General features: G+C 41.4%; 2 protein-coding genes across 4 annotated transcripts in view; one reads left to right on the top strand and one right to left on the bottom strand.

Moving 5' to 3' along the window:
* Positions 1-1214, bottom strand: part of LOC140339025 (uncharacterized) — a 12160-nt gene extending 10946 nt beyond the window's left edge. For both annotated transcript variants that reach the window (XM_072423518.1, XM_072423519.1), the window contains exon 1: positions 1066-1214. The gene's annotated coding sequence lies outside the window, so the exon portion shown is untranslated. The remainder of the gene's footprint in view (positions 1-1065) is intronic.
* Positions 1215-1578: 364 nt separating this feature from the next.
* LOC140339106 (uncharacterized) lies at positions 1579-6880 on the top strand. Of its 2 annotated transcripts, XM_072423668.1 has the most exons (8): positions 1586-1628; positions 2127-2222; positions 2310-2380; positions 2460-2541; positions 2839-2928; positions 3556-3651; positions 4579-4671; positions 5839-6880. In XM_072423668.1, the coding sequence occupies exons 2-8, from the start codon at positions 2189-2191 to the stop codon at positions 6321-6323; spliced, it is 951 nt and encodes a 316-aa protein (XP_072279769.1). In that variant the 5' UTR covers positions 1586-1628; positions 2127-2188; the 3' UTR covers positions 6324-6880. The 2 variants fall into 2 exon arrangements, with proteins under 2 accessions (XP_072279770.1, XP_072279769.1); XM_072423669.1 differs by lacking the exon at positions 2127-2222 and having other exon boundaries at positions 1579-1628; positions 2250-2380.
* The last annotated feature ends 3103 nt before the right edge of the window (positions 6881-9983 follow it).

Here is a 9983-nt window from a genome sequence, read left to right as displayed (position 1 = left end):
AAGGTTCCACAGAACCCCGATTGAGAAACACTGCTTTTAAAAGCAAACCATTCAGGGCCAAAGAACCATTTTTCTGCCGGTCCTCTTCTTCTTCTTCAACACAAAAATACCACTTTAGCCTAGTCTCTGATATTTCTGTGTGGAATGGGTATTGTGACCCGTTCAGGAAAGAGCCGGCAGCTTGTAATCCAGCAGGAACGACCTCCGGCACCAACGTCTCCGGGTGAGATAGGTGATGTGACCGTTCCTTACAAGAAATAGTCACCCAGAAGGGGTTTCATGAATTCTCCCCGGCAGGTATCACCGTTCCCACCCTTGCCCCGGAAGGCAGGCACCCATTGCAAGCAAAGGCATCCGGGATGAAGTTCCTTCTCCTCAGGAAGTATCAGAGAGCCCAGCCCTGAGGTAAGTACTTTTTTTTTTTTTGGGGGGGGGGGGGGGGGCAAACTGTTTATTTATAAAGATTCACTATTTCCATGGGGCCCAACACAAAGCCCTCTTCTATACCCCTGAAGGGTCACTTTAAGTGCCGAATTGCTGCAAGCAATACCGAAATTGGCAAATTAAGGATCTGCGACTTTTGATTAACTCGTGATTAGTTAGCAAACCATTCAATAAGCATGCGGATATTCCACACGATCAGCCCTAAATCCAATCCTTCCATTATAACGAACATTCAGTTGATTTGTCGTAACATCGATTCTCTCACAGACGTGCAAATATTTAATAAGAGAGAGTTCAATAAATTCAGCAGAAATATGAAAACAAATCAGAGTACACTAAATCACTGCAAGTCATTACTTTAGGATTTTTTTTTTTAATTATTATTAATATTCAATTTGATTGGCTTAGCTAAACTGAATGCTGATATCAATGCCTGTGTGGTCACCATTATCCCTCAGCATCACCCAGCTTAGACAAAACTTGCCTGACCGTTATTCCTCTCCCATAGACAGGACCAGACAGGTAATGATTTCATGAAGGGACACAACCCCCATTCTTTCCACATGGAGTGCTGGGTCCCCTTTCTGTCAGACTTCTCTCATAATAAGAAGAAATTATTACCTTCTCCTCACTGGGCACACACTCTTCAGCCTCAAAGCCCTCCACCAGTAGCTGCTAGAATACAGGAGGAGAGAATGCTAAGTTTCCTGGGTTTTCTCTTTGAGCTGCAACAAAATGGCGGCTGACCTCCCTGACTGACTCTTTCTTCTCTCTGCGCGCGCGCATTACCATAGCAACATAGGAACATCTGGCAGGCCGGGAATCTCACAAAGAACTTTCGGAGGCCTATCAAGGAAAACCCCGCCCACTCGGCTGCTTTTACCCAGATCAACCACTAGAGGGGAAATATCTTTGCTAAACATGGTTCCTAGCGGCCATTTTGTTATAGTTTGGTTCTAAATAATTATGGTACAATTTTTTTTTGAATTGCAACAAAATAGTCGAATTTTATGTTAACATTAGTTTATATATTGTACTGCACATAATATTCTTTGTTAATTATTTATAAAACGACTAGTTTGGTTCTAAACAGCCATTTTATTGTAGCTCATAAAAGCAGCTTTTGCTGTTCAAACTTCCTGTGGGAGTGACAGACTGCAGAGTGTGTTTTCACTAAGGAAGAGGTAATAATGAGTTCCTATTATGAGAAAAGGGGCTCACAGCATTGGCTGTGCTGGGATGGGAGATCATATCTCCTCAACCAATCATCATCTTCTAGTCCTCTGAGGTAGAGGGCATTGGATGGGGAAGCTCCTCGGGGGTGGGTAACTTTGTGGGTATATTTTCTAGAAAGATGCAAATAGCGTCTTGCAGGAAATACACCCATTTATGATAATACTCCAGGTTGGGTGGGGAAAAGATAATAAATGACACAACCGATATTTCAAACTATGTTTTAATTTTAATGACAACTGGGGTTGTATGTTAAGAATTGAAGTAGACAGGTGGATATTTTAGTGGTGAAAAGGTTACTAATCATCAGAAAAATATCTAACATGACTTCTTTCAAAATCAGTAAAGGTAGCCTAGTTGTGATACCGTTGTACACTCCCATGTTGTGCTATTATACATCTATTATTTTTTAAATTATTCATAATTACACTGTGATCGTTCTATTCCAGAAGTTAGAAGTTTCAAAAATAGACTACATAGAAAGGAACAAATACATCTGTAAAAGGACGTTATGATGGAGATTTGGCCACCCGTCACATCACCGGGTAACAGGAGACTTTAATTTCTTGTAGATTTTTGAGGATTCAGTCAGCGTGTTCAGTCAATGTATTCAGTCAGCGTGTTTCCTACAGGTGGATCCAGAAATGCCCCGGAGAGATGTCCCCGTCCTCTGTATTCCCGGGATTCCCCACAGGAGGATCAGGTAGATGGAACAATAATATATTTAATTTTTGCTTTCTAAAACCAGTACATTTTTTAACATGTATCATTCTTACTTTAAGCATTTGAAGAATATTAAGGTTGAAGTTAAACAGGAAACAGAAGATCCATATTTAAGGGGTGATGGTCAATGTATCGGCACCGGTGAGTAATAAACACTAAATCCTGAAACGAATCCCAGGTTCTTCTTTTTCAATCACTACAACAGTCTCTTCTTCTCCACCCTTCTCTGTCTGTAGACAGTAAATGGGGGGGGGGGGTGCAGTATGTGCCCAGTGGGGGAGTCAGGAGCCATCAGCCTCTTTTAGACTCCGGCTCTCCTCACATCGTGTCATTGTGTGTCACCAGCCCAGAGACGTGACCAGTCTCCCCCCACACACACTCTCTGGGGTCCCTCATACATCTCAGTACAGGGGGCTTCAATTTCATCTTTATTCACAGACCCCCGAGACACATCGAAAGGTGTCAAAACTGAAGAGAGGGAAAAGCATGTGAGGGTTAAAGAAGAGGAAATCTCTCCAGAGATCACAGGTAAGATTTAAACATTAGGGCAGCACTCTGGCCTTTGCAGCGCTGGCTCTCAGGTTCGAATCTCGGCCAGGGCACTATCTGCATGGAGTTTGCAGGTTCTTGCCGTGTCTGCGTGGGTTTCCTCCCACGTCCCAAAAACATGCAGTAGGGTAATTGGCTTCCCATCAGAATTGACCTTAGACTACATTAATGACATATGACTATGGTAGGGACATTGGATTGTGAGCTCCTTTGAGGGACAGTTAGTGACACGACTGTGGACTTTGTACAGCACTGCATAATATGATGGCGCTATATAAATACTGTGTAACAATAATAATATTAATAAATCTAGTTTTAGGTTGTTCGGTCATTACAACTGTCAGTAGACAGTAATAGGGGGTGGGGGGCCATATGTGCCTAGTGGGGAAATCAGGAGCCATCAGCCTCTATTAGCTCACTTCTTTTAGCACCCTTCATGCATTCCCTTCCATAAGCAACCTTTACTGCAACGGCATAACATGCGATGAAATAAATGTACAAAATGTTTAGGTTTCCTAGTGAAGGAGTCTACATCAGGGTCTAAGTGATATGACAATTTTACTGCCACACACACACGTTGTATGTCACTTTTATTCTTATTTACAGACCCCAGAAACACTCATGAGAAAGTCAAAGCAGAAAAGGGAGAAGAAGGTCATGCAGGAATAAAAAAGGAGGAAATCTCCATAGAGATCAACACAGGTGAGTAGTAATGAAAAAAAATCCCCAGATTCTCCTTGTTCAGTCATTACAACTAGTGTTGGTCGAATAGCTCACTATTCGATTCGGCAGCTATTCGCTTGAATATAGCAAAAAAATTCGGGTGGTCGAATGTCAAAGTCGAACACCATTAAAGTCAATGAGAGAACAATTCGGGTTTTTTTCAGCACTGTGTAGAGCTTCCACAGCCTCCAAACAGATGTACAAAGATACATTATAAAAGGATACATAAAAAGATACATTATAAAAGGATACATAAAAAGATACATTGTAAAAAGATACATTGTAAAAGGATACATAAAAAGATACATTATAAAAGGATACATAAAAAGATACATTGTAAAAAGATACATAACACTTTTACATACCCCTGTACTTCACATGAATATTAAAGTGCACCTGTCAAATCAATTTTAGGCTAAAGCTAGGTACACACTTCCAATAATTATTGTTAGAAAATGAACGATTACGACCGATCAACGATTATGCACGAGGAGCAGAGCTGTCAGCATAGTAAAGCTCCACTGATTGCTCTGCTCCCTGATTTGCTGAGGAAAGGGAAATCCTGATGATGCCTTTGCTGTCATCAGGATTTCCCTTTCCTCAGGGAGCAGAGTAATCAGCAGAGCTTTACTATGCTGACAGCTCTGCTCCTCTGATCGAACATCAACACTAATTACAACAATCTCTTCTCCCCCCTCCTCTGTCAGTAGACAGTAATGGGGGGACAGTATGTGCCCAGTGAAGGTCAGGAGCCATCAGCCCCTATTAGACTCCGGCTCTCCCCCTCACATCATGTCATTGTGTGTCACCAGCCAAGAGACGTGACCAGTCTCCCCCCACACACACTCTCAGGGGGTCTCTCATACATCTGAGTACCGGGGGCTTCACTCTTATCTTTATTTCCAGACCCCAGGGACACTCAGGGAGATGGCAAAGTAGAAGCAGTAGTAGAAGGACAGAAGAACACAAAAGGGAAAGCTGTTCTAGAGATTGGCATGGGTAAGTAATAATGCAAGTCAAGGCAAAATAAATATTTAGTACGTCTCTGCAATATATGTTTGTGTGTCACACCCTCCATGTACAGATCAATTTAGAATAATCAACCATAAAAATAGTCTACCTTTACCTTTCAACAGAACTCTAAAATCCAAAGCATGTGAGTTCAGCCTTGCTTACTTTATTTCTGATGCATTAGAAAGTACGCCTGGTGGTAGTCATTAGTAATAAATCTGTGAAGCTTAAGTCAAACCAAATCTTAGAATAACAAATGTTATCTATAATATATATCAACTGCTATATTTAGAATGTTAGACTGTGGTCAAAACGTCAGGAATTTTGCCTCTGCAGAGCATACATTGATGGGTAGAAATATGGTGTACTGCTTCTTTAGATGACTTTTTTTTCATCCTTGAGCTTTTGGAAAGAAACACTCCAAATGTTTCTTTGTGGATATTTAGAAATACCTTATCCTTATGAGAGGTAGGAGAAAAAGTTTCTGGGAGATCCAAAGGTTCACTGAAATGTCTCGAAGAACATTTGCCCAGGCACTGTCTTCATTTTCTGTGATTTTTCATAGCCAGAGAAGACATGCTGGCCATCATTGCCTTTTAAAAATGGCAGCCGTTGATTGCATAGTCAGTGTCCATCGAAGCATCTAATGCATCTGTGGGGTACATTTGCAACACACCTAGTGTTAGTGGGTGACAAAACAGACATGCTGATGGGAGGTGGAGGAAGCGTGCACCAGATCCATATGTAGATCAGTCACCCGCAAAAAAAAATATTTATTATGTACAAAGCACTCTGGTAGGAAGGTCATGGACACACAAAAGACATCCAAGCACAAAGCTTGTTGTTGTCACGCTAACTTGTTTCTGTTGTTCTATCAAGCCTCTTTCATCAGGGCCCAAAATGGCTGGCAGGGATTTGGTTGGTCTCAGGCATGATGGAATGCAAAATCATAAACTTTAATATTTCAATATAAAGAGTAAGCACTTTGATTTTATTCAAGCCCAAGACCCTCCAATTTCTTACCAGCAACTTAAAACCATGATGAATCACCAAAATTAATTTAATAATTATTAATTTGAATAGGATGTCAACTGTCATGCATCATCGTGGCTATAGCCCTCCAACGTCATTCTCATTTACTATAATTTCTCCCAGATGGACAATACAGATTGCAAAACATGGAAAAATGTCCCACTTCAGCCAGTGGAATCGCAGAGGTTGACATCACAGCCTTTGTTTCGGAAGAAAAAGCCATCACACCAAATCACCAACCGGTATCATCGAAAGAGGAGAAGCTCTTTTCGTGTTCGGAATGCGGGAAATGTTTTTCACGGAAATACTGTCTTACTATACACCAGCGAAGTCACACGGGGGAGAAGCCATTTTTGTGTTCAGAATGTGGGAAGTGTTTTTCTCATAGATCCAATCTTGATCAACATCAAAGAACTCACACAGAGGTGGAGCCTTTTTCATGTTCAGAATGCGGAAGGCGCTTTCATACGAGACGGATTTTAGCTACGCATCAGAGAGCTCATTCAAGCGAAAACGTTTACAAATGTTCCAAGTGCGGTCAAAGTTTTTTTAAGAAATTATATCTTAAAAGACATGAAAGAGTTCATATAGGCTTGAAGCCTTACTAAGGAGCTAGTTGAGTGCTATGCTCTGCTCAGAGTCTTGTATTTAAAAAAAAAAATCCAATTTGTCGCTTTCCATATTCCTCCTTATAGTCCAGGTAGAAACATTCTAGTAACCTTGCATTAATACATTTCTGATATGTCACAATATATGTCAACCGCATCATTTTTCAAAAAAACTTTTTTAGCTCCAGACCACCAATGACTTTGCTTAGGCTGAGATTCATTTGGTCTGCCGCAGAAAGGAGAAGCATTTCCTCAGTCTTCTCTTCCCCTGTCATAGCAAAGGTAGAGGTCTCAGAAGCTCATTGTGGTACAGTAGATGTTTTTACATGACTGTCTTCTCCAAAGAGCCATCTTCGTTCAAGAAGTAGTTACTGACCGTGGATGATGCCAAAACACCATGGCACCCCCTCCCAAAAAAAAACAACAACAAAACACAGATTAAGGCATTGTCAGGGTCACAATAATCTTTTTTTTTTTAGAAGTTGTATGCTGTTGCTGGACTTAATATATCTGATGATAGGTCTACAATAAATCTCACTGCATGCAGTCAAATCAAAGAGTCCTTCAAGGTTTACACAGAAAAAATGTCATACCAATCCATGGCAATTTTTACTTGGTAGTTTGGAATAGTAAATGGTTAGAACGTTATCCAAGTTTCTTGCTATCTTTGTCCTCATTGGAATTATTTGCCTTCACATCCTGTGGTATCACCAGAACAGGAAGGTAGGAGGACCTCTCCGCACAGAGGTGCTTTTATCAAAGTTGGATAGTGCCAGAAAAATTGTTGAAAGTTTTAACTCTCTCTCTTTTAAAGTTAGAGAGGCCCTGATCCTTAGGGAGTCCGCTGCTGCTTTACAAAAATGTGTTTTTGTGTCAGGAAACAAAATGGGACCTCTTCATGTCCTATGGTGGGCTCAAGGTCCCCAGTTGGACCATATGTAGCCCTTGTTGCCTGCAGATGCTGGGATATCCAAGACACCAGTCCCAGTAGACTTCAGGATACTCTGAAAGCAGTCTATAGATCATGTACAGCAGCAGGTGGTCAGGGGTTCAGCTGTTCATACCAAGAAGTGACAGCTGGTTGCCAGATTGCTGACAGCTGGCAATGCCGGACGGAGCATGCAGCAGCAGAACAACGTTCAATGGACAAGTAAGAATTTATACTATAGGCAAGGGGAATTGATTTTTTTTTTTGCTATGGGACAGTGGAAGTTCCTCTTCGGAGTGTGTTAAATGCCTTTTCCTTTTCTTCTTACGTTAGGGTCAAACAACTAAAAAATGTGTAAAGATTTAAGAATTAAATGTTGCTTTTGAATATTTTGAATGATAATTTTCAGCCAGTGGGTAGAACGCTGCTCACAAGTGGTCTTGTCTGTCCTTTTATGCTTTTCTGTAGAAGCCTATGTATAAAGTTCAGTAGCTCAAGATAGAATTAAAAACAGAAGGACTGGATGAATCAGAGCATTGACTATATGGTATAGGGTAACTCTGCTATCAGTGCCCATGCCCTGTCTCTATGCCCACCTACAAACTCCCACCTCTTCACCCACTAACACTGGATGGCTAGGATGAATTGACAGGACTGTCAATAATGTCAATTCATCCTACCCATCCAAATGTACAAACATTCCTGTGTACATGAGTGTCATAGAGCAGCATCAAATCATGAGAATTTACACTTTTTACCGGGTACCCTTATAACTATTAATACCTAAAATTTTAGCAACCCTAGCTCGAAAGAATTTTAAAATATGGGGGCACACATTGAAAAGTTTGTGAAAAAACAGGGATTCTTCACACTTTGGGGCTGGCATTTCTAAACCAAGTGTGCCCCCTAAATTAAACATGCATATTGGGGACCCATGAGGCCACTTACATGCCAAGGAGCATTGGAGTGGGGCCTACATTTTTAGATTGCTTCACTCCCCTATCTCCCCTTCAAACACTTATATGTGACAGGGTAGCATGTTTTGATAGGTCTAGTATTATTTACTGTATTTTGTAATGATGCCATAGTGATTACATTTTAGGGGTGTTAGCCACAAGTGTCCCTCACTGCACCATATTTTTTGTTCCTACACCTCCGTATTCCAGAGTTCAAGGTATGAAAATGGACAGGGTAGTATAGTATGACCGTTACAGTTTTGTGGCAGGTAGGTATAAATTTAGGGGCTGCACCCCAATGTGCCTTGCTATGTAAGTTAACCCAGGGGTTCCCAATTTGCATTTTTAATTTTTGGCTCCTAGGTAAACTTGCTTTTAAAAACGCACCCTCAATGTTGTATTTCCACAAGAGTTTAAACATGCGCCTCCTTAACTTGAAGTTCTTTAAAGCAAGTGGACTGACATTTTGGCTGGTACTAGTAGCTATGAGGGTTCCCTTTGTACCCTGAAAATTTCAAGCAACTCGTGCCACCAGCTATCAACTGAGGAAGCAAGGACTGTGTGAGCTGCTGTAGGGGTCCCTGCTGGCTGAGGACTGTCCAGGGGACCCAGTGCAGCTGTACATGCTGTACCGCGATATGTCTGCCCTGATCCTTTGTTCCTCCAATCCCTTATATAAGCTTTCTCTTCATGCATCTACAGGATATTACACACTTCGGACTGTAAAAATAATTTCAGCTCTTCATATCCAAACAGCTAAGATTGAACTCCTTACTATGTTCCCGACTCGGAGATGCCCTTCTGATTGACATTGAAAGGTTATGAAGACATATGAAGAGCCCATTAACATCAATGGGTTGTGGGGTAGAATCTGCTAAAAATTGCATTTTACCAAACTTACCATTGGGTGGGCCATCCTTTTAGGACCTTACATCCTTTTCGGACCTTACATCCTTTTTGGGCCTTTGAAAATGGTGTCCATTTTTTCCTTCGTTATGCATTGGTTGTCTCATAATGCATGGGCTATCTTTGGTTTGACAAGACATATAATTGGATAGGCGCACGGATGATATTCACATTTGTGAAAACACATTTTTTTTTTGCCCCAAACAAAAGTAACATGTTGAGAAAAAAATATGTGAAACGTTCGTACATATCTGAAACATACAACATATAGAAAACAAAAACTCCTATCCAACCTGTTTCCCATTAATAGCCCCAATGCAAGGCGCCATCTTCTATTGAATGTATCCTAGATTTACAAACAGATTGTTAACAAATACAAAACACGAGAACCCCTTTATGTACAGTAAAAATTCAGTTTTTTTTTTTTGGTGCAACCAAAAAAAAGGGGCAACACTGCTCCCTAATTCTCAGCCACCTAGGCCTAGACACAAAGCTTCCCTGGTTACCTACGTCGGGCATCCCAGGAGGCTCTTGGGCGCTCCTTCTATCTCGAGCATGCGCAGTGAGATTGACAATTTATTTTTCCATCCTGCGTCACCCGATCTCTCGCCTGGGTCAGGTGACATAGGGTGAAGAACCCGGAAGAGAAGACAAACATGGCAGCGCCCGAAACGCCGGCTCTGGGACGGATGACGGGATGGCGCTAGGCCAGACGCCGCACCCCCCCCACCTTGGAGTGATCGGACTGCCCTGCAGGATTGAAGGTGAGTGTGTTTTTGTTTGTTTTTTTAGTTTTTGAGTATAGTTCCTCTTTAAGTAGCTGCCATATTTACTTTATATTTATTTTATCATAGTGGAAGGAACTCCTGA

This window comes from Pyxicephalus adspersus, chromosome 10 (assembly GCF_032062135.1).
Source record: "Pyxicephalus adspersus chromosome 10, UCB_Pads_2.0, whole genome shotgun sequence".
Classification (NCBI taxonomy): domain Eukaryota; kingdom Metazoa; phylum Chordata; class Amphibia; order Anura; family Pyxicephalidae; genus Pyxicephalus; species Pyxicephalus adspersus.
Note: the sequence above shows the minus strand (reverse complement) of the source record. Positions and strands in the feature narration are given on the sequence as shown.

Coding starts and splice junctions, on each gene's coding strand:
- LOC140339106 (XM_072423668.1), top strand. CDS start 2,189: ATGATGGAGATTTGGCCACCCGTCACATCACCGG. Junction 2,542..2,838: donor TGGTCAATGTATCGGCACCG/GTGAGTAATAAA, acceptor CTTTATTCACAG/ACCCCCGAGACACATCGAAA. Junction 2,929..3,555: donor AATCTCTCCAGAGATCACAG/GTAAGATTTAAA, acceptor TCTTATTTACAG/ACCCCAGAAACACTCATGAG.